Source organism: Equus caballus, chromosome X, assembly GCF_041296265.1.
Source record: "Equus caballus isolate H_3958 breed thoroughbred chromosome X, TB-T2T, whole genome shotgun sequence".
Taxonomy (NCBI): domain Eukaryota; kingdom Metazoa; phylum Chordata; class Mammalia; order Perissodactyla; family Equidae; genus Equus; species Equus caballus.
In genome coordinates, this window is record NC_091715.1 from 79943112 (window position 1) to 79968388 (window position 25277).

At 37.0% G+C, this 25277-nt stretch overlaps 1 protein-coding gene and 1 non-coding gene across 2 annotated transcripts in view; both read right to left on the reverse strand.

Moving 5' to 3' along the window:
- The window catches only part of CHM (CHM Rab escort protein), a 157081-nt gene that overhangs the window by 20320 nt on the left and 111484 nt on the right, over positions 1–25277 (reverse strand). The window contains exons 9-12 of the mRNA XM_001500825.7: positions 24237–24314; positions 14544–14648; positions 14074–14137; positions 9029–9125 (exon numbers count right to left, since the gene is read on the reverse strand). Coding sequence (XP_001500875.2) covers positions 9029–9125; positions 14074–14137; positions 14544–14648; positions 24237–24314 — 344 coding nt within the window. The remainder of the gene's footprint in view (positions 1–9028; positions 9126–14073; positions 14138–14543; positions 14649–24236; positions 24315–25277) is intronic.
- On the reverse strand, positions 17366–17436 carry MIR361 (microRNA mir-361). Its single transcript, NR_033084.1, has one exon. It is a non-coding gene; the product is annotated as a microRNA mir-361 (primary transcript).

Genomic DNA, 25277 nt, shown 5'->3' on the forward strand with positions numbered 1-25277 from the left:
CCATGCTTTGTGACAATGCCAATAAAAAATAATGTATGTAGTTACATTTTCAAAAGACAAAAGAGACAAGTAAAAAGGCGTCAATGATTTTTTGTTTTTTTTTTTGAGGAAGACTAGACCTGAGCTAACATCTGTGGCCAATCCTCCTCTTTTTGCTGAGGAAGACTGGCCCTGGGCTAACATCTGTGCCCGTCTTCCTATATTTTATATGTGGGATGCCTGCCACAGCAAGGCTTGCTAAGCGGTGCATAGGTCTGCTCCCTGGGATCCAAACCGGTGAACCCTGGGCCACTGACGTGGAGTGCGTGAACTTAACCGCTACACCACCAGGCCAGACCCCAATAATTGTTTTAAATGATTATCTAAATTCATTTTTATAAAAGATAGTATATAACATTTTCTTTCCAGGGTCATAAAAGCAGAAAAATTATATAAACTAGTACATACATAAAATTCTTGATTATTCATTAGTATATATAGTCACAAATGTATAATCATATCACAGATAAATAATATCCTGTAACATCACATCCCAGAATAAAACAGCTGTTACTGCCTAATTATTTTGTACAAAAAAATTTCAAACTGCCTAGAATATGAATAAGTACTGTAAAGAGTGTGAACTTGAACGCCAAATGGAAGTGCTGCAGAGATGATGTTTTACTCCTTTACAAAGGATTTTAAAAGGAAATAAAACCCACATTAGATTCATTTAGGATATAAGAAAGGTGAGGAGAAAATAAAGATGGAAGGTATGTTCTGAAACATGGACTATGTGGGTGAAAAATACGACTTGTTCAGCTTTTGAAAACAATAAATACATTTCAAATACTTAATAACTTGAACCAAATTAGCTGAGGGGAGGGGAACTTAAATTGACTTACAGTTTTAAAAAAAAATGTAACATTACTTTAAAAAGGATAAAATAACTAAGGTAACCCTGGGTTGCTCACAAAAGCCCTACATGAATGGATAACAATGATTTGCTATCACTGTATCAAAATACCAACTTAACTGATATTGACCTCTGTTTACATTGCAATTACAGTAACATCTCACTTATTCAGAGGACTTTCACACACAACCCAGAATCAGGGAATATGCTGCCCCTTCCCCCCTCAAAAAAAGGCTTTTTGGCACCTGAGGTAAATGTTACAATGCCCACAGACGAACACAACCACTGGCTCAGAACTTGGTTATACACATAATTCAACAAGCTTGGCTATCTTGCTTTTTGGCCCTCTGTGGATTACAAGCAGCAAGTAAGGGGGAAGGGAGGTCAGTGGAATGTGCTGCCAGAAAGAACATCCTGACAGCTGCATGAAAACAGCCAGAGGAAGACATATAAAATGTAGACGTAAGAAATGATAAAAGCATGCCAGTATAGGGTCATTTAGCATAGGGACAAATAGGCCTAAACACTCAATCGGCCTCAAGGGCATCACTGGATTACCATGGACCATAATAAATAATGTTCACAATATCTCTAAGTTATGAGAAAAAAAGGTTAAAATGTTTCATATATTCAGTATAGAATATCAAGGAAACATGTGAAACATGCTAGAAAGATAATTATTAAAAAACTATAAAAATTTCAATCCTAAAGGATCCATTCAGCTATCTGAAGAACATATTTGGGGAGACTATAGCACACTAGGGGGTGCTAAGGAATTGACACATTATTGACTAGTGTTTACACGCTAATGAGTATTTCTAACTGGCTTTCAAATCTTTCCTATCTATCCCCAATTCCGTTGTAATGAAAACTCATTTAACAAATCACCTAAAATATTTTTATTTGCAACAAAAGGTATTTCAGGTTTCCTTAGAAGGCATCTCTGCTAGAGGCTTCTGTTACTCAGGTCAGAGGTCTGCTTTTGGAGCAGGAAATTACTCTGAAATAAATGAGGGAACAATCACTAACTCAGCTCACCAAGACATGTCTCCAAGGGTATCCATCCACGTCTTGGAACATACCTCTAGGGCCCCTAGAGTTCTAACTCTGTTGATTAATTTTAAAGTAAAGTATTGAGCACTTATGAGTGCCATACACTGTTCCCATGAATTTGATCCTGATAACAATCCTGAGGTAGGTACTATCATTATCCCTATTTTCTAGACACGGAAGCCAAGGCACAGAGAGCTTAAGTAACTTGTCTTAGGTCAATCAGCTGGTATGTAAAAGAGCTGGGATTTGAACCCAGCCTATGTGCTCAACTACCACACAACAGTGTGTCATTCAAGTGCATCTTCCTTGTTAAATGAACTATTCAGTTGCCTTGCAAGTACCTTTCATATATACCATCCCCATACCATGTGAAGGTAAACTTCAGTTGCACACTTACAGTTTTACAAATTCTAAATCAAGCCAAACATAGCTAAATATAAGGCAACGTGACATCCATGAAAATTTCACAAAATTAAAGAGACTAAAAAGTGAAAGTGAACTCAAGGTATTTTACTGTCTTAAGCACATTCTTGACCACATACTTAAGACTATAGTGCAGCATTTGCGTAACACAGGAAGAATAAAAAGTCTAAAACATGTGATTTCTAAAACAGAAAATTAAAATTGTGAAAAAGTTGAAAACACTTAATTATACATTCTTTTTAATATGATGCTTAAAACATTAATATAAGATTCTCTTTAAGAAAGACTACAAAATGAAACTTATGCATTATACTTCACTGAACGCAGCACGGTAACTGAATGTTGAATATAAAGTATTATAGTACTGGTCAACCCAGAATTACACTGTAAAAGGTCGCAAACTTCTACCCTGCATTCAGGTAAGAAAGTAAAGCTGGTGCTGATTTAAGAATGGGTGACTTTGAGCAGTGGTACTGAACAGAGGTAAAGATGAACTGAGTATCGGAATTAGTCAACAAGTGAATACTTAGTATGGGCTCAGAAAGAATAACATAAAACCTTCATTAGCTAAGAGCAGAGTACTTGTAACACATTTAAATTCCTTCATCTTCTCACATTCGTTTAAGTGAGAAAAAAATACCTTTGAAATCAATAACATCTTTAAAAGGAAAATAAATCTTTACATATAGATTGCTATGGCTAATGAAGAATGAACTATACTAGATTAGACATTAATAAAACCCAGTATTTAAAAGTAAAAAAAGACTGAAATTTTTACTAAAGAATTCCCCCATCTTTTCTCCAAAAGCCATAATTATGTAATGAGTAAGTATGGCTTACAAACAAGCTAATTTGCTCACGAATAACATGTCTTTAAAATGCATTTCTTTGTTAAACAACTAAAGTATAAATCACCAAACTTCACATCATGGACTTTCTATAAATTGCATTTTATTACCTTTAAGGAATGGGTACAAGTGACAAAGTCCCGCAGGTACACATTTTGATTACGTGTGATTTACTCAGGTATAACTGCATTAGCCACAGTGGTTGCCAACATTAGTGTTTAAGTGATTCTTCCAACAGGAAGAACGATGAGTTTAGCTCATGATTTCATCATTACAGCCTCAATTTTTAAGGCAAGTGAAGGCATTTGGTTCCACTCAGCTGGCAATACTGATTATCTGCCTGTTATTTATACAATGCAACCAAAGTCTAGATGTATTTGTCCACTTCTCTTAAATGTTTGATGAGAAAAATAAGTCACAATAAAATCTAATTAATGATATAAAAATATAAAATTTATACAATACTTAGAATTTATTCTTCCTCAATATTATATTTTTTGACTTTTACAAGACAATGAGCACATGGATGATCATTAACAGCTCAACATCATAATTAGTATAAATATGAGAAATCAACAACATAGCTAATCTAGATATATGAAAAGAAGAACATTCACAGAGAATAGTAAAAAGCCTTCTCTCAAGAATCCTAATTGAGACAAATTCTTTTGAAGATACATTTTTTTTTTTTGAGTGAGAGTAATGTCAAATTCCATACACTCTTCCCTCAAAAGGTGGGTTCTTACACCATGAATATTCAGCATTTTCATCTTTTGGTGCTTGATCTGGGAAATAATGAAATTTTTCTGTGAAGAAACAATGATCTAAGTTCTAAAAATCTCTTCTATTGTGTTCAGGATATGATTTATTCAAAAGGTTCAGCAAAAAGACAAAACCCTTAGAGATTTAGAAGTAAAAGTAGTTAGGGAAGAGAATAATCGTGCAACATTGTAAACTAAGTAATTTGCCTATAACAAGGTAGCTGCAAAAGAGGAAAATAAATGAGTTGGGAAGAGTTTTGGATAGATAAAGACATGGCATATTCTTCTTTGTCCTTTTTTCTGACTTGAAATAGAAAAAAAATAAAAGGGAAAAGGTGGTTTAAAGCCTTCTATGATATCATCACTAGTTCTGTTTCGGGAGACAGACAAGCTAATTACCACGAGCAGAACAACTTGCGACTAGTTGTAACATCAATGGCTCACAATTAGGGCAGCAGCAGGAAATTATGCCATTAAAGACTTTTAAATTCCAAGTTACAAATTATTCTTGAAAGTCTGTGAGCAGGCCCAAAGCATAAGAAACAGAGGAGGAGGAGAAGTAGAAGCCAAACTTCAATTAAGTAATAAAAGCAAGTGGATGATAAAAATTTCAGCTTCTGTCTCAGTGTATTTCTTAAATCTTGCGTATAGTACATCAAGCATTAACTGTATTATAACTATTAACTAAGACTTTAAATAGCACATGTTATTACAGGAAGAAAGCATACAGGATTTAACAATGAACATGAACTCTTTTTTTCTGGAACAAGGCAAAGTATAAACAATAAATTCAAACTTATCTCTTTCAGTCAACCTTCCTGGTGTAAACCTTACTATTGAGACTAAAAAAAAAAAAAAAAAATCAAAGCCAGTCCACTTGTTTATACCGCTGGTTTTGTATTTACAAATTGACTAAGCTATAGTAAAAATCAGTGAGATAATTTTATCATGAAAAATAGTGAGAAAGCCAGAGTTGGAGAGGGTTTTGAAGAAAAAGGATCTTAGCCATTTTGCTTAAAATAATGTCATATACACCATCCAACTTACACAGGACAGGTGGCTTTTTCCAGACACATGCAAAATCTTGACCATTGAGGGTGTTCAATTTGTATGGGATTTTTCTAAATTATTTAGACTAACCCGCCACCCCGCAATTTGCAATGAAGAAACCAAGATGCAAGATTAAGAAACTTGTCCAATGTCAAGTAACAATTGGAAGCAATTCGGTAGACTGTTGGGCCAATATTCTTTCCACTATACCAGTATTCTTCTTAAATATCCTAAAAAGTCAAGCTGGAAATTGATTCCCACAACATTAGGTAGACGAGTCAAAAAAATAAATAAATAACTTGTTAAAATAATTTAACTTTCATGACATATTAAGTTAGAGTGCTTTAAAATCCCTTGTTTTTCATTTGCTAGTGGGTAAAAAGATTCCAAGCAACTTTAGTCTTTTAACTTTAAAGTCAGAAAATGTCACTTTAGAAATAAGACTTGGCATGTGGTTTTTTTCCTTTCATTTACTCAGCAGTGCTAAGCATCATGTACATTGTTAAGTTTTAGGGATAGAAATGGTAAGCCATGGTTCGGCTCCTCTTATTGGAAGAGAGATGTAAAGCGAATCATGCTATAATTGCTCTGAGAAGCAGTGCGGCATGATGGTTAAAAACGTAGGCTCTAGAGGCAGACTGCCTGGATTCAAATTCTGCTTCTCCCTCATACTAGCTCAGTGACCCTGGGTAAATAATTTACCTTTTCTGTGCCTCAGTTTCCTCATCTGAATAATTGAGAAGACAATGGGACCTATCTCATAGAATTGTTGTGAGGGATAAATTAAGTTAATCCATGTAAAGTACTTAGAGCAGTGCCTGCAGATACTAAGTAGTTAATAAATGTTAGTTATCATTATTATTAAAACGGAATAAATGTTAACCTAGAGGGAAGTTCAAGGTTCTACCTAAACAGAGGGGTACAAGCCTAAGTGAATGAATGAGTCAGGGAAAAACTTGTGAAAGGTGGTAATATTTGAACTAGGATTCAAAGGATGAAAAGGTATTTAACTGGTTGGCAAGGCCACTTTAGGTCAAGGGAACAGTGTGTGCAAAGGCACAAAGGTAAGACAAAACATGGTAATTCTAAAAAGAATAATATTTTGGGGGCCAGCCCAGTGGCGTAGCGGTTAAGTGCGCAGGTTCTGCTTCAGCGGCCCGGGGTTCGCCAGTTCGGATCCCGGATGCGGACATGGCACTGCTTGGCACACCATGCTGTGGTAGGCGTCCCACATATAAAGTAGAGGAAGATGGGCACAGATGTTAGCTCAGGGCCAGTCTTCCTCAGCAAAAAGAGGAGGATTAGCAGCAGATGTTAGCTCAGGGCTAATCTTCCTCAAAAAATAATAATAATAATAATAATAATAATAATAATATTTTGCTACATGTAGTATCCATAGCCCAGTATATTGGTAATGGTATTCTTCTTCTAATTATTCATAGCAGATGCCATTTATTACATGTTTACTCTTTGTCAGGCACTCTGTTGTGTTAAATGCGTTATAAACATTAAATCTTTACAACAGCCCTAATTCATTGATATCCATGGGCATGTAACATTTAGTCGGAGCTCAATAAATATTTGTTGAATGACTATCATTACAGAATGTTAGGACATCATTTTCTTTATTGTATGATAGGAAAGAGTCCATAGTTTTAGAGTTGGCACAATATTTATGATTTATGACCACAGAAATAAAAGTGTATGAGGACAGTGTTATTATTTTGTTTAATTTTCCGCATCAGCATAGAGGTAGGCTGTATGGGCCCTGATTCAGAAGAAATCATGTTTGAATCTCTGCTCTGCCACTTACTGAAGTGTGTGATCTTAGGCAATCGAATTAAACTCCCTAAACCTTACTTTCCTAATCGATAATATGGAGCTAACAGTACCCACTTCACAGGGTTATACAGTTACCTGCATTCCCATCACTTAGTGATAACCACTGCTGTGACTATTTTGGCATATGCTCTTTGGAATTTGTTTCCTATAAATACACTGATGTACCTATAAGTGCATATATGTATGTGTGCATATGTATACATAAACACACACAAATATATTCATCCCTCAGAAGACAAAATTAGTTAAGAAATTTTACTCATAACAAATAAAACTTATACAAGCAAACCTTCTATTAGCATTATAATTAATATGAAACTGCAAAGTTTCTTATATACCATTTTTAAGGCCAAGATCACATCCCATATTTTTCTTGAAGCATTCCTAGATCATTTTATTTTTTTTATTTTTATTTTTTGAGGAAGATTAGCCCTGAGCTAACATCTGCTGCCAATCCTCCTCTTTTTGCTGAGGAACACTAGCCCTGAGCTAACATTTGTGCCCAACTTCCCCTACTTTATATGTGGGACGCCCGCCACAGCACGGCTTGCCAAGCGGTGCCACGTCCGCACCTGGGATCCGAACCGGCGAACCGCGGCCGCCAAAGCGGAACGTGCAAACTTAACTGCTGCACCACTGGGCTAGCCCCCCAGATCATTTTAGACAATGACTTCTCCTCCATTCAGCACTCGTTGCTTGTATCCTTAGTTTATGCTACCTTGCTCTGTGGCTGTGATTTTGGTTTTAGTTCATTTATGTTGTTGTTTTTCTCTTTCCCAGTACATTTAAAGTGCCTGAGATCATGAATTCTTTCTTTTCTCACTTTCTGTCCTACTCCCGAGAACTAGAATAAGGTCCTAAACTTACCCTATGCTTTAAAAGAAATGCTTAACAAACTGAGAAACATACTTGTGACACGTAAGATCAAGGGTTGATCCCCTTAATGTTTATATTGCTTTATAAGTTGATAAGAAAAGAATAAGCAATAGATAAAGGAAATGAATAAGGCATTCACAAAAGAAGTATAAATATCCAATAAGCATTATGAAAGGATGTTCAACTTCATGAGTTATTAAATACAAATTGAAACAAAATACCATTTTTCACCTTTAAAATTGGCAAAGGAGTTTTGATAAGATAATATCCAGTGCTCTCGAGGGTTTGGAGAAGTAGATACGCTTGCTTATAAAATACCACTGGATATATAAGTTGATACAACTTTGGGAAGGTGGCAATTTGACATTATACATCAAAAGCCCTAAAACTCTAGACGTGTTGGGACTTCCACCTCGAGAAAGATGGAGTAAAGGTAATTTTCTCTATTCCTCCTGCTAAGTACGGCTAAAAATCTTGAACATAATATATAAAACAAACATAATAAGACTCTTGAGAGGTGGAGAGAAGAAAGCAGACCCGCTATGGACCTTGGGACCAAAAGAACAAAATGGCAGAGTTCCCTGGGTTTTCTTTTGCCTCATATCTCCCAGACTGGTTACCAGAGAAATTTGCAAACCAGAAATATCAATGGACTCAGACTAAAAAACCCCCAACAAAAGCTTCTCTCCTTCTAGTCAAAGGACCAGGAAAGGGGCAACCTCGTAAGAGAGAAAACTTTTTGGCAATAATTGCTCTACTCCAGTCAAACACCACAGAAAAAACTGCGACCCCACATCCTCATCTGCCGTTAAAGGCGACATGGGTAGTCTAGACTCCCACCCCTCACCAGGCTGTATGAGGTGAAAGAACAGACAGAAAAGCAGTCTCTAACTTTAAAAAAGAAAGAAATTGAGAATTTATACAAGGTAGAAATTCAGTAATTGGGTTAAGAATTCTAAGAAGTAAAGAAGAAAACCAGTAGTAAGGAAAAATAATTTTGTTAAAGTGTTTCAATTAAGAAAGAATTGGAAGTCACGGAAATTTTCTCACTGGAGACCTTAAGAATGGTGCCTGTGAAGAGTTAGCCACAGAAATGCACATAGGCGAGGGGAAGGTATGAAACGACTTATTGTACGCACATACACTGTGCAAACAAATACTGCGAATAAAAAAATATATGGCAAAACTCTATAAACACAACCCTGACAACTGTAATAATAGCTGCCTGCCCTTTACTTCCTACACAAAGACAAAAGACAACCAGATTCCATTGTGCTTACATGTGCCTTTCATGCAGGTCATTGTTGAAGAACATAACTCAATGACCCGAACAGCAAAAGTCCCTGGTTCCTCTGCTGGCACTGTCAAAATGGAAATCTAAAAAGTAGAAACAAAGTATCAGACATGGTTGTTAGATCTTATTTTCATTCTTCTATCATTCATTAGAACGTAGTTAACTTCCAAACTGAGCGTCTTTTTTCAAGTACTCATTAATGTTTGAAAAAATTTAACTTGTAAGGATTTAACCTCGGAACAGAATTAGAAACATATAACATGCACATGTGTCTTAACATCCAATTTCTGTATTATTCATTTATATATTATATATACTGCATTCATATAATTCATAGACAAGAAATATTTCAATCTTTAATATTTATTAAATCCTTCAATTATTTTCAAAGAATGCAATTATGAGTTATTACTCCTGAATTATATGCACTTCAGTATTTGAAATGAGATCATATTAAATCAATTTTTGTTATTCATAATGGCTAAAAAGCAGTTACAGAGTACTAAAAATTAAAAATTTTACAAATCCCAAAGATATTGAAACAAGCAAAGTATATGGCAACATATACCAAAGTATAGTCAAACATATACCAAAATTTTTCAAAATGAGTGGTTTCGAATTAATTTAAGGACTCCATTAATAACTAAGAATTAAAAGTGAAACGTAAAATTATTATTAAATAATGTTTATTTAGGCGTTGGCCCGGTGGTGTAGTGGTTGAGTTTGCATACGCTGCTTCAGTGGCCTGGGGTTGGTGGGTTTGGATCCCAGGCACGGACCTACATCATTCATCAAGCTATGCTGTGGCAGAGTCCCACATATAAAAAATGGAGGCAGATTGGCACAGGTGTTCGCTCAGCGACAAATCTTCCTCAAGCAAAAAGAGGAAGGCTGGCAACAGATGTTATTATCTCAGGGCCAATCTTCCTCACCAAAAACAATAATAATATTTATTGATATGCAGTATGCTGCCCTAGTCACTACTGATATGCCATATGGCTTTATATTTAAAAGACTTTAAATGTCCATCAGGTTAATATTTCTCTATAGAACCAAAAGTTTCAATATCAATTCTCAATCTAATCTTCAATCTGAGGAAACTAAATCCTCTCAAAGAGGAAATACTTGCTGAAAGGTACAGCCCCATTTGCACTTTTACCTGTGAGCACTATGCTTAGATTTTGACTGGTAATGTCACATTGATAGCACACAGAAGAAATGCCTACAATGAGTCCTAAAAATAGAAATTCGTTTGATAACCATGATTATCCTACTATCATATTACTTATATGTACATTTTTGGCCTTAAGATATCTCAAAAACTGTGTTCTCTATATTCCTCTTAACTCCCTTTGCTGCTGTCCATGAAAGAAAATGTTGTACTTTAGCATTAAAGAGAGAGGAGCCACTGACATGCATCTAATGTTGTGCAATAATTATCAAATGATTATGTCTACAAACATGCACATAACTGGAAAGGTATCTTAAGGACTGCAACAACATGTAAGTACTTTTGTTTCTTAAAACTATCATCTATAACTTTTTAAAATTGAGATACAGTCAGTAACCTTTTATACCACAGTGCCTTCCACCTCCTGAACTGAGAAGGCAACTGTCTTAAATCTCATCGAGATTATAAAAGCCATCAAAAAAGAATTCCTACAACCTTCTGATACCACTTCCATAAAATTCACCTAGACCTACGCCTATTCTTTCCTCTCTTTAAGTTTCATCATTTTATTTATGCTTTAAAAATTTAAAAAGAGGGAAAAATCCCACATAGCAAACAAAAGAAAGGCAAACCACATGTACATTTTAGATTGATCCCTCTGATGGCTGTGTGGAAGAGGAGACAACGTGAGTGGCAGGGCGACCAGTAAGATGGTAGAGATGATGAGTTCTGAAACTGGAACAGTGAGAATAAGGACTGAGAGGAAAAGCAGATTGGATCAACTTCTAGGAAGTACACTGACAGGACCCGGAGGCTCATGAGATGTCAGAGATGGGAGGAAGAAGCTGGTTTTGAAAGGATGCCAGCACTATCCAGGGAGGTAAGGAACACAGGATGGGTAGTTTTGAGAGGGAAGACGGTGACTTCAGCTCTGAGTATGTTCAGTTTGAAGAGCCCTTGGAATAGATGTCCAGCAGGAAGTTTGACATGTAGGTCAACACTCCTGGGAGATATAGAAGTAACTGTCACCAACATTTATGCAGAGTTGGAACCATAAGAGTAAATGGAGTCAAGTGGCAAACGTGCACAGAGTAAGAGGTATTGTAGGTTGAAGTGAGAACCCTGAGGAGCCCCGATATTTAAGAGGAGCATGGAGCCCACAAAGGAAGAAGAGAGGGAATAGCCAGAGAGTTAGGAGGAGAACCAGGAGAGCACAGTGTCATGGAAGCCAAAGAAGTAGAGAATTTCAAGAGAAAAGGAATAATCAACATTGTCAAATATAGCAGAAAAGACCTAGCAGACAAAAATCAAAAAATGTCCTGTGGCCCTGACTATTATGAAGTTAGTAATGAACTTAGCAAGAGAAATTATGGTAGAAATGTGAAGGTAGAAGCCAGGTTGGTTTAGAAACGAGTTGAGAGGTAAGGAGCTAGAGGCAGTAAGCAGAGATACTGTCTTGAAAATGTTGATAAGAGCAAGGGAGAGATCGGATACTAGCTAGAGAAGGGGGCAGAGTCAAGGGAGCATTTTTTGTGTGTTTTTTTTTATTTTTGGAAGAGAAAATGCTAGTACATGTATATAGGTGGAGGGGAAGTTGTCAGTAGTGAGGAGAGGCCGAAGATGCAGGAGAGAGAACAGGATACGGGGTAGTTCTGTGTGTGTGTGTGTGTGTGTGTGTGTGTGAAGGGCATCCGTGAAAGGGGTTTGCCTTGGAAAACAAGGGGACCCCTCTCATTAGTCTCTATGCTGGTGTGCATAAGTTGTGTGTGGTGAGGCACGAGGTCAAGGGCCATTGTGCTTAGCAGGTGGCCTCACTTTTTTCAGTGAAGCAGGGGGAATAAAAGAAGCATAAAGGAGAGAAGGGTGGGCAAAACAGTGAAGACTTGGACTGGACACTGGAGGAAAAAGGAGAGGGAGCTGTCTGAGGCCAGTGGAAGAGCTAATTGGTGGTGAGTGCTGAGGATCCAGCTGAATGAGGTTGGCACCCTTGAGTTTGAGGCAGTGCCAGTCTGTGTGGTTGAGTGGTTTTCTCAAGCAGCCCTCAGTGATGCAGATGTAGATTACAGGCTCATTCAAGGATGGGATTTTCTTCTGTGGGTACAGTGGAAGAACACGGCTACATGAGAATTGAAAGTGTTGGTGGGGGGCAGTTCAGAAGATCCACCAAGGGGTCTAAGACATGGAAAAGGAAGAGGGCTCAAGGGAGCTCGCAATCTGGGAGGAAACAGAGGGGACAAGGAATTGTAGGTCTCTTAACAGGTCAGTGAGCAGGCTGGGTAGGGGTAAGAGAAGGAAAGAGCTGGAAGAATAGGGGCAGATTAACGCCACTGTAAACCCATGACTTCCAGACTCAACTGGGCCATTGACACTGCCCAGTCATCTGACCACGAGATAGGTCATTCTCCAACTCCCCACAGTGATTAGTTTACACCTTTCCTTGAGCTTTGACCCATTCTCCACTCTCACACCCTCATTCTCAGGTGATGACCTCACCCTGTAATTTAAAGACTAAATGGAACCCATCAGACGGGAACTCCCAAACCACCAAATGGTCCTGCATCCACCTTCTCATTTCAAAGTGTCTCACATCCCATCTAAGGGCAATGCTCTTACCTGTTCTCTGAATCCCATCCTCCCTGGCCTTTACCTGGACCTCACTGCATCAATTACCCTCTTTTCTCCTGGGTATCTTCACCCTCTCCCTCTCTACTAGCTCCCATCCCCATCAGCTGAAGTATACACCAATCTTTTAAAGAAAAGCCCTCTTCACTTCCACATCCCTCTTGAAGAACCACTTCCTCTCTCTTACTCTTCACAGCTTAGCTTCTTCAGAATTGTCTCTATTTGCTCTCTTCACTTTTCTGCCTCCCTGTCACACTTTGACCCACTCACAAAGCTCAAGTGGGCTGGCAATTACAGCACAGTGTGATGAGTGCTACAATAACTGCTGTACCATTCCTTGCTCACACTTGTCACACTGAACTGTAGTTGCTATTTATCTGTCTGTATCTGTATCCTTCAGTCTGCGAGCTATGAGGGCAGAGATGCTATCATGGTTAGCACTGTTTCCTCAGAACCTAGCACACTACCTGGCATATAAAAGGCACTCAATGTTTGCCGAATGATTAAATGAAAGTATTTATGCTCACATGCATAACGAACATATTTGTTTCATGTAATAGAAAGCTCCCAACTTAAGGAATTTTAGGAACCTATTTTTAGCGGTAGTATATAGAATAGGTCTAACAGGCACACTTACTGAGTAAGCTGATTTTATCAGTCACTGTAAAATATGGTCAGAAGAAGGGGGCATACTTCTGGAATTTAAGTGTTCAGACTCAGGAAAGTCCACAGGCATAAACACATTCCTATAGAATTGGGAGTGAGGAGGAAGAAGAGGATGCTGAAATGAACAATGGTGATGAGCAAATATCAGAACTGGAAATGTGCGCTGATATTCATTCACACCGGGCATAATGGTGGTTTACCACCACTGCTGTGGGGTTGGTTAGCATAAAGCCTTTTCCGCCAAGATTTTTAAAGGTATTCTCTTGGGACTCTCTTCTTCCTCCCATAACAATATATTTTCAATTTCATAGAAATAGTTGTTGACAACTAGGATTTAGTCCAATTTTCCTACAATAAATCTGCTACATAAAACACAATTATTTGTTCTGCTGGAAGGAAATATTAAAGAAATCAAGATTATTACATAATTGCTATTATATATATATATATTTTAAATGTAACAAATGTATTAGCACATATGGCTTAATACATTTTATTTCACTGATATTATCTTATACTTCTAACCATGTAGATTAAGTTAGCAATGTGTTTAAGTACAGGACTAAAATTACCTGTTGGTCTGAATCTGTTTTTAGTACAGATCTATCTGTAATCAGGACTGCTCTGGAGATCTGCCTGTAATGCACGAAAAGTTAATCAGTGATTCAGATTCCATGAATAAGTTTCATTTACAGCTATATAACCACCAGAAGGCATGTTTCAAAGATTTAAGTCACGATAAAAGTGTCACCTCCCCAAATCAAGTCAAGTTCTGCTTTAATCTTTCCTTGGCTCATGAAAGAAGGATGTGTGACCTGCAGACAAACCCCAGCTGATGCAAAGGAGTCGAAATTAGGCTAGGCTCCCCCAAAACCAGACCCTATAAGAGAACAGTGGTAACATATTGAATATATCCTCGGTTTGGTAGACAGTTACATCTTACTTGAAGAACAAAGTCTTAACAGAAGTGTCAATGTAATCACGCAGATCAATTTTCTTAAGTTTCACCTTCCCTTAGACAGTGTGTAGAGGGGTGCCTTACCTGTATCGCACATGCGAGCATGTGTTCTCAGAAAAGTAACTGTCCTCCACAAGGAAATGCTTAGAGATTATTCTCTGACCAAACTGATCTATGATTGCTTTACATCTATGAAGAAGATAAGCATAGCAGAAAGTTCTCATTAATGATTAGATAATAAAGAAAATGAACATAATCAGCTACCAATTTTGAATCTAAAACCAATTTCTTGGGAGACAAAATTAAAAAAGTTGACACAGGGGCCGGCCTAGTGGTGTAGTGGTTGAGTTTGCGTGCTTCGCTTCAGCAGCCCGGGGTTCGCAGGTTTGGATCCTGGGTGTGGACCTAGCACCGCTCATCAAGCCACTCTGTGGCAGCATCCCACATAAAATAAAGGAAGATTGGCACAGGTGTTAGCTCAGCGACAATCTTCCTCAAGCAAAAAGAGGAAAATTGGCAATAGATGTTAGCTCAGAGCCAATCTTCCTCACACACATGCACACACAAAATTGACACCAAATTACAGAATATATATTCTTCTTGCTATTCTGAAGTCTTTTAAACTATAAAATAAGCTTGGAATAGAACTTACATATTTATTTTGAATGTCAGTAATAACAGTAAAGTTAGGATAAGTATTATAGTATAAGCTTTCCTAAAATGTTAAGGAACATAGAAGCTCTTCCTTTGTTTAGAAAACAGGCTCTTTCTTTTTCTTAACAGATCTAAGAAAAGGGGGAGAGAAAAGTTGATTAAATATCTTGTTGTATCATTCACAGCCTGTAAAAGCCACCAAAGGCTTTTTATTTTTCTGTTCAGTGTTGCTTTCTCTTTTGTTCAAGAATAGCTATCTGGTCACACGTGTGATAATGTTTTAAACAACAACAACAAAAAGGATAGAGCTTCTTTTAATATGTTTCCACTTTACTTCAAAGGATGATCATAGAAAGATTTCTTTCAAGTGCTGTTTCCAAATAAGGAAAACACTTATGCATGGACATTATCAGGTCTCTGTCATCTGATATGTGTTGGGACAATGAATCATATAGAACCCTCCATTGACCTTCTTTCAATGTGTCTAGATAAAAGGATGAAAATTAGAATCCATCTCCTTGCAGTGCCACAAGTTATAAATGTACTTTATAGGGCTCATTATCCAAACTAATGGACTAAGGGCAACATCCTTGAAATGGACTTACCAGCACTGACAAAGCCAGCATGCAATATTTCAGGAACTGTATGCAAATGCCTGCATGTTTGCTTTATCTTTTTATTATGGAAATATCACAATTTACTTTTCTTACAGCTTCTCCTTTTGGGACCAGAATTATTTCATCAGAAATACACTTATATATTGCTCCTCATAAAATAAAAGCAAATAATTTCAAACTTATACCATATTTTAAATATACTGGTACAAATTAAAATATGCTACATCACTCTAAAAACAAGCCAAATACGAAATATTTACCAGGCATAAAGGCATTAAAAATAAGGCGATGAACACCCAAGAACAATTGTGAGAGGAAATTAATGTGCATTTCCTAAAGGCAGGTTATGACATGCTGATATTCTTGAATAAATGGCATGCCACTGTTGTCACGATAGACTACATCTCGTGATGTTAGATATACACAATATATATTTTAATCAATTAACCACATATTAATACACACATTATATTACCTTACTATTTATATTATTTTTTTCCCATCTCATCTCTACTTCTTTTCTCTTCACCACTTATGTTTCTATGGATATCTCCTCACATTTCATTAAACTAGATCTCTTGCCTTATAAAATACTTAACTAAATATAAGGTATTTATACCTAGATACAGTATTTTCTAAAATAATTATTTAAAAACTGAAAAGATAATGTATTCATTCAGTCTCCTGTTTTAAAACATTCATATACAATTCAAAACACAAGGTACTTTAGGCAATGGAGAAGAGAAATCTGTTGATCTGTCACCAAACATTGATCCCTATTTGTCCTGGAAACACTGACAAGCCTTTTTCTTACCTTTAACTCAGAGATTATAGAAAGTCAATAGGGAATAATCTGGGCAGAAAAAGAGAGGTTGTTAAAATCTTCTATATCTTGATAGGGATTTGGGTTATTCAGATTTATCATCTGTCAAAACTCAGCTAATGAGCACTTAAGATTTGGGCACTTTACGTAAATTTAACATTAAAAAAGGCTATAAACAAATATTAAACTCTAGTTAATAAAATGTATGCCAAGATATTTAGGGGGAATTGTACTGCTATCTGGAATTTACTATAAAATGCTAAAAAGATGAATATATGGGTAGAGGGATGAATTTTTGGGTAGATCTATGATTAAGCAAATGTATTAAAATGTTAATTGTAGAATCTAGGTGGTGAATTTACAGGTGTTCACCATGAAATTCTTTCAACTTTGATGTAGATTTGAAATGTTTCATTATAAAATGTTGGAATAAAATTGGGCGGGGGAGTGGTATTAGTATAAATTCTGGACTGTAGTCTAAGTCTTTGCAAAGGGCTTCCGTTTAAATAAACCACACAGTTAAACATGGCCCTCAAGCTTGTGGGGGCCGCCTTGCTTTGTAGGCTTCCAAAGACTAAGAGGGCTGCTTCAGTGGTAGCTACACCTGCGGTGAGAGGTAGACATTGGTTTCAGAATTACGGTATTAGAAAGAACTACTGGGGACCACTCCAAAGGGAAGTGCGGGGGCGTGAGGATTAGGGAGCTGAACTCTGCAAGGACAGTGTACCAATAAATGGGCCTATTTATGCTGAAGCTTCTGGATCAAACAGTAATTCTCAGAGGAAGAAGAAGAGGAGGAGGAGGAGGAGAAGGAAGCAAATCAGAATCACGCCTGGGGGACTTTTTAAAATTATCAGTACCCCTGGAGATTCTGATAAGCTCCCAAATCCCAGGGAAGAATCACTGGTGAGCATGCCACTGCTAGTGATGTATCTTTACACGGCGCTAGGTAAAGAAAAGTCAAGAGCTATCGCCACAGGAAAAAATCCAATTTCTACAGAAACTGAAGTGATGGTCACATACGCCCAGTCAGTCTGGTAGATAATAACACAACTCACCCGACACTCTCACTCTACTAGGGCTCTAGGTCTGAGCAAAGCTATTCAAACCAAGATAAGTTTAAGTAAGTGATAGGATTTGTTTTCCCCTCCAATGCTTGACTTACTGTCATATATTAGGCCTAATTGGGAGAACAACAAAGAAAGGAATATTGATTTGGGACCTAGACTTAAACTTTGTATTATAAAGATTAATATAAAAAATTAGATGACATTCAAGTAATGGAAAACAGCAAAATGAAACAGTGCTGCCAGAGACACTAAAATCCCCTCCTGCCCACTCCTCCCACGTGAACCTGAGGCAGCCATTAAAGATTAACAGCATTTTGGATTTAGTTGAGGGCCTTGCTGAGACTCATAAATAGTAAATTGAGGAGAAACATGATAGGAGTTTCTAGTTACAGGGACACAATGACCAAGCTGATCATAAGAATCACTGAAGCCAGACAGAACATTTCTAGAGCTGAGCTTTCTAAACCAACAAATCACAACAGTTATTCAGTTCTTGGTTCAGTGACATGAGGGCATAAATAGCAAAGTGACGATAAGGAAGAAAACACTCCGCAAGATGAAAACTCTTTATCTGGAATTTGGCCCAGAAGAGAAAAATTAACATTAAAACAGGTATCCAGTGTCTATGATCTTCAGAATTAATATCCCAACTAATTGTATGATGAGGAATGCAGAAATCACACATGAAAAAATTAAAAGGAAAATATAATAACTAAGGAAATTATAAGATTCCCAATCATTGCAAGAAACAAAATAATTCTCCCTACTCATTATGCCCTTCTATGCTTTCTCGCACACATTAATTCAAATGACACTTCTTTGATAAAACCATTCTAAAATGCTTATCACTAATTTTTGGGGGGTTAAAAATCCACTCCAATAGTTTCAAACACCATTAACAGATTAACTCCACATCTATAGTTCTCTGCTCTGACCAATCTCAAACTCTGTATCTGTATTTTTAACTGCCTATTATCTATTTTTTTCTGGATAGACTCCAATCCCTTTTAAACCTAGCATTCCCCAAACTGACTTCATCATGCCTCCTCACCTGCTTCCCTCCTTCGAGTCCCTGTCTTAGGTCATGACATGACCAGTTAGTTACAGAATTTCCCTAGTTCAGAACCTCTCTTCCCACATCTAACCTGCTACTCAATTTTGACTCCACCTTATAAAGATTTCTTAAAACTAGCCTCTTCTCTCCATCTCCAATCACACTGCCTTAGACTCTTGTTAAGACTAATAAGACAATGGACTGGTAGCAAGTTGGTAGGTGGTAAGAGATGAGGACAGAGCATCATGCGAGTACTAAGGGGAGGGATCTAACTCAGCTTAGGGGGAGGGGTGGAGTATCAGCAATGTTCTTCGGAGGAAGTGATGCATTAGCTGCTTTTAAAGGCTGAAAACCAACGAATAAAGCAAATAAGCAGAAAACTTCAGGTAAAAAGGCAGCATTTGCAGGGAAACAGAGGCAAATAAGAGATTACAGGAAATCATAAGCAGTTCAGTATTAACTGACAATAAAATGGAAGCAGGGAGGGAAGAGAGATGAGTTTAGAGAGGCAGCCAGAGGTTAGATCCCAGAGTCTCATGTGTCACGTAAAAGGGTCTTAGACTTGATTCTCAAGTGATATAAAGCCACTGAAGCTTTTTACACTGGGAGGGACAGAGGCAGATCCGCATATTGAACAGATCTCAGTGTGTAATTATCTCATTAATTTATTTGTTCTCTAACGTCCCCCAGTAGACTCTAAGCTCCATGAGAACAAAGACCATGATTGTCTTGTTCTCTGCTGTATCCCCAGTGCCTGGCACACAGAAAACAACCAATACTTGTTGCATGGAAGGCTGAGTGGATGGATGGATGATGGAAGTTTTCTGTGCACGTGAACAGTGTAGAGACAGAAACAAAAACACAGAATCTCTGATTTAGAAGGCAAAGAATCTCTTTCCATCACAGTGCTTCTTCCAAACCACTGCCAGAATTACTAACTTAAAAGCAGCAAATCTAATCTTATTTACCTACTTAAAACTACCACTGATTATAGTCCAAATTCTTTAGCATAGCATAGAAGACCTTTACAACATATCGCCTCCATGGGATTCCAAAGTATCTAGTTAACATTAATAATTGCTACTAGCTAACATGTACTGAGCTCTTGCTATGTGTAATAAATGGTTCTATGTGCTTTATCTGTTCATTTAATACTCATAATACCCCAATAAGGTAGGTACTGTCATGTCCCACTTTATAGATAAAGAAACTGGAGCACAGAGAGGTTAAAAACAACTGGTTAAAGTTCACTCAGCTAGTAAGTGGGGAAGCCAGGATACAGATCCAGGTCTATCTGACTTTAAAGGCTGCACTCTTTACTGTCTCTTTGTACACAAGGGCAAGGTCCATGTTTTATTCATCTCTTTATCCCCATAGCAACTAGCGTGGGGGTTGGTGAAGGTTAAATATCTAGAATATTATCACTACCATTTTGCCAACAAGACACGCTAAAATCAGAAATTCAGTGATTTTCCTACAATGACGAATGGTATTAAGAATCGGTCACCTCATGCTTGGTCTAACATACTATTCATTACTAATGTCCAAGTATCTAGAAAAGGTATAGTTATTCACAATATCAGAAAAACCTCTCACTCAGAAATAGTCATAGTAGGAAATCTAGCAAGTGAGACAGCTGAAGTACACAAGGCACACTAGCTGAAGTAATTAGATTCAGACTATTGGTTACAGACATATCTGGTCCAAGGTCATTCATACCCTAACTTAACATCAAATGCTGTATTACTAAACGGCGAAATCTAATTTATAGGAGTTTTACATGGTCAGCACAGCTGCAAAGAAAGCTGTTCAACAAGAGCATTCAGCATTTCCAGAAGCATTCAACAGAGGGGTTCAATATTAGAATTTAGTGAGGGTACAGAAAAGAACTACTGATACCTATGTCCGCTGAAAATTAAGAAAGCAGAGCCAATGGATAATATAGAAAGAGAGCATAGTCAATGTGGACCTCAGAAAAAGCAAATTAAACAAAAATGAAAAATAAGACCTAGCTGAAAATAAGTATGCATTTGGTTATGTATTTCATATTTCTTCTCTCAAAGTTCGCGTAATACTTTGATGTATAATCACCACATCAAATTCAGTGCTATGATCTTTATGCTTCTATCACCTTTCCTCAATGGAAGGTGAAAAGAAACGCACAAAAAGCTATCATCAGGTTTTCATCTTCATTCATTCATTCAATACATAGCTATTGAGTATAGAGGGTGACAGGAACGTACCTTAGTTCTGGAGATACAGTAGTGAGATCCTGCCTTTTCTTACTGGGAACTGACAAACAATCACACAAGGGGACCTGACTTGGGAGGCTGGCAGAGGGTTCTGATCTAGTCTGTGGGATTAGGAAATAATCTTAGACCTGAAGCCGGAGTAGCTTGTAACTACGCCAAATGGGGAAAGGAGACGTCAAGTGTTCCACACAGAAAAATAGGGAAAGAAAGGTGATCTAAGACCATAAGGAAACAAATGCAAATTCTTTGATTAATATTCTAATTACACTTAGAATAAAGAGTTGTTTGACTCAACTTGTATTCCTTAAAAAGAAATGTATGTTGGATATGCCCAAATAAAAACTCAAGGTTTTTCCCTCAAAAAATTATCCCTCACTTTACATTTAAGTCCTGACAAAATATCTACTATTACTGGTAGCTCTCTCAATTATTTGATTTTGAATGACAAAGTAGTGTTTGGGAAAGATACATTGGCCTGAGTCAACTTCAATGAATGCCAGCTTTAGATATTTACAAAAACTATTTGACGTCATAAAATGGATTCTTTTTTTTAAAGAGACAAAAATTATTATAAATATGGTAATTATTAGTGAAGGTATGAATTTACAATTTTCAAGTACTGGTTGTCTCTTAAAACTTTTAAAGATCACTTAAGTAATTCAGTACAGTTAGAATATTGTAGTATCATGAATATTATGAATGCAGGTCAAATTTTAAAAACTCTCTTACTATAAGGAAATAAACACTTATGGCTTGGAATAAATTTTCCAGGAAGAGAATTATACCCAGAATCCAAAATGGCTGTATCTTCATCAACCAAGATGGACAGGAAAAAGGTATTCACTTGGAAAACTGGAGTTCTAGTAAAATAACAATTTAATAAATAGAATAAGTAGACATTTTGCTATTTCATTTATATCCATAAAAGTAGACAATTACAAGTTCTTCAAAAATTTTGAATTTCTCACTGGTACTGAAGATTACCCAATATGTGAGAATGGCCTACATTTGGGCATATAAAACATTTTAAGATAATTTATTTCTAAATGATAAAGAAAAACTAAGTACTTTCTAAGTACTTTCAGTAACTCAACCAAAGCATGTCACATCTGGGAGGAAATTTGGGATTATTGCAGAGTCCATCTAACTCGTCCTACAGATAAAGGAACTAGTCCAAAGAAAAGTGACTTGCCCACTATCATTCCTGGTAATGATGGAGTTCCACGTCTTCTCAGTCCAGGGCTACCTGATCACGTATGCCTTAGGAGTTGTTAGATAATAATTGCTATGTTTGAGGTCTTTCTATGATGATACAAAAGAAATGTTAAATCTGAAGCAGTGTCTGTTATTTAAAATTCGTATTCGATTCCAGTAGATCTAAAAGGTTCATCTTGATAAGGGCTTAGAATGAATTAAGACCCAGAACCCCAAGTCCATCCTGGAACCAAGTACCATTGGCTTAAATCCTGAACTTTACCTCACAGATCAGAGTTTCTCAGTGTCATCTGAGGAGCACCTACATTAGATCCACTGGGGGTGTTCCTTAAAACTGCAAATTACCTGGCTCCACTCTAAGCACATTATCCAACTTCACTCTCAGAGGGTGAGGCACAGAAATTGGCATTTTTTTTAACAAGTTCACCTGGTGATTCTTATGCACATTAAAAATTGAAAACTACCAAACTTTGGTCTTTAGACCCTTAGCCCTCAGCTATCTGCTACAACTGAAATCTGCAGACCATAAAAGAAGAGCTCCTCTGTTCAGAGTCTGTAATAAAAACTAAGTGAAAGTTAAGGTAAATGCAGCCTTTAGTTCAACAAAAGCTATTACTGTACTAATGTATCCATGTTTTTTTTTTAAACAAACATAAGCCATGCAAATTCTGCCTGTCACTAAGAGTAATATGGCGGACTGGAATGGGGCCCAAAAAGGTAAAAGGATCTAAGTAAATAAGCACCAAACAAGCAATTCATTATCTGGCTTTCCATCTTGGGAACATACTCACGCTTCAAAATGAATGCATAAGGCAAAATGACCCTAAGAGTCATAAAGACAACTATTCCTTCGTGAACCTCCACAGAGCTCTTCATGAGCCAATACATGAATATCCTGGGCCTTCGGGGACAGATTTTTCACTTTGGATTATCAGGTTTCATTTATGTGGTACCTTTCTGTTTAAGTGCTAAAGGTACTTCACAAGCTTTTAAACAATGCGTCTATTTTATCTTATACTTGAGGATTACTTTTCTAAAGTGAATTCACTATCTAAATATCACATGTTCTAGGGTTGAATTTTTTTCTCCCCCATATCTCAAAATACTACTTATTGTGCTATAACTAGTCTATAAGAAGTTAACAGTTTATGCCACTTAGACTACACAACATTATTGTAAAATGAAAGAAACATTAAAATTTGCATTGTTAAGTTTTCAGTTTAAGATATTAACGTATTTTATGACCTGAACAACACTATTTCTTTATATACCCCTACAAACAGCCATACAAGAGACATAGGTCAGTAGATGCTTAAGAACACATAACAAAAAAGAAAAACACGTAGCAATTTAAACAGCTCCTAACACTTGATCCAGTTGACCCACTTAAGTTTCAATGTAAAACCAAGAAATCAAAGAATGCTTTTTAGTGTAATTCAGGCAAGAGCATATCTTAGTAACTAAATAATAAATCCTAGAAAAATATAATTGAAGTATAAAAATACACAGATGAATAGATGGTGCTCAGCTTTTTTTAAAGGCAGGTACATTCTTATTTCGATCCAAACCCAGCCTGCAGGCCTGATACGGTTGTAAAAGAATTTATCCTCAGATAACAGGGCAGCATAGTTTATGACAACAATCTACCTAAAAAGTCATTAAAGTCTTTTCTCTTGGAGTGACATGCATTATCAGCAGAGATTAATCTGATGAGTCTTTAGGTGAGCTCCATTTTTAAAAATGCAATAACAGAGGGCTTTGTTGTCATCTGATGAAAATCAATTAGAGGAGGTAAGGCCACAAGGAAAACTAACATCACTCATCACCCACCCCAGCAGCTGAAATGATTTGTCTTCTAAGCTTGGATGATCAGGAGCTATAGTCATATTGCAGGGAAATTAATTTAGTTTCTATATTCTGAACTCACTTTCCTTGTTCTGGAGGATCTAAATACAAATTACTTTTAATCAAGGTTGATATGTTATTAATACCAAGGAGGATCTTTGAAGAATCATTTTTTTATAATCGACTTTAGCATTTTTCACCTGTGCTTGCAGTGTAAATATAGGAAGGTAACTTATATCATCCTTACTTTCTGGATTCTTTGTCCACAACAAGGCACTGTACTGAATGGCGAAGACAATAGATTCCACCAAACACAGCACACATCCTAGGAAGAGAAGAGGAAAATGAGAATTAGGATTCTTGAGTTGAAAATTAAGGTATAACGTTATTTTCTTTTAAATTATCTTACATTTAATAATTAGTCTTACAGAAATAGGATTTTGACAATTTATTATTTTGTCTATCACGGTATTAAGAATATCTCAAAGGTAAGATCAGTTGTATTTTGATTCAGCAGAGGTACTACTGCTAATAATATAATGTGGAAGCCTAGAATTGTGACCAAGCCAAAGGTGTCCCTAAGCAAAGCTCAGCTATCCCCCCCAAACCAGCTACTGATTACTCAAGAGGTGATGTATGAGACTCTCAAAAGAAGTGGCCACAGAGAAGTGTTAAGGAGAAAACAAGCAGGGAAGACTCTAGGAGACCCCTAGAGATTTTGCTTACCATAAAAGTAAGCAAAAACTAAACTCGGAACTAAAAACTAGAGCAGTAAGCACATGAGTTCATGCTGCAGAAGCTCTAAGGAGTTTGCCTATCCCAGGAATCTAAGGGCTTGGGTTTTAATGCCCACATAGGGAAAGGAGAAGTCTTAGAATCCAGACAAGGCAGGGAGTGGAAAAGGCAATATTCCCTCATAACGTCGGGATCCTTAAAGGACTACACCTCAGTGAAAGGGTTATCTAGGGAAAAGATCCACTTACTAAAAGAGGGAGAAAACGAAAGTTTTATCTAAAGCCCTGGGTGGTGGAAAATTTCACCTCTGCATTTACAACCTTACACAGGTTGGGGGTTTGAAGTTACACTACTATATGATTCAAAAAACCCTTAACCAAGAAAATGTCATAAAAAGTGGCTCTGGGTCAGTAGTACCCCTGGAGACTTGGTAGAAAGCAATTGCTTTCTGGAGTGATATGGCTTCAACACAGGCCACATGAGATTGTGCCCTGTGATGAGTTTATAATTCAAAATTATACAACAGATGAAGAAACATATCTTATCCTAGTAA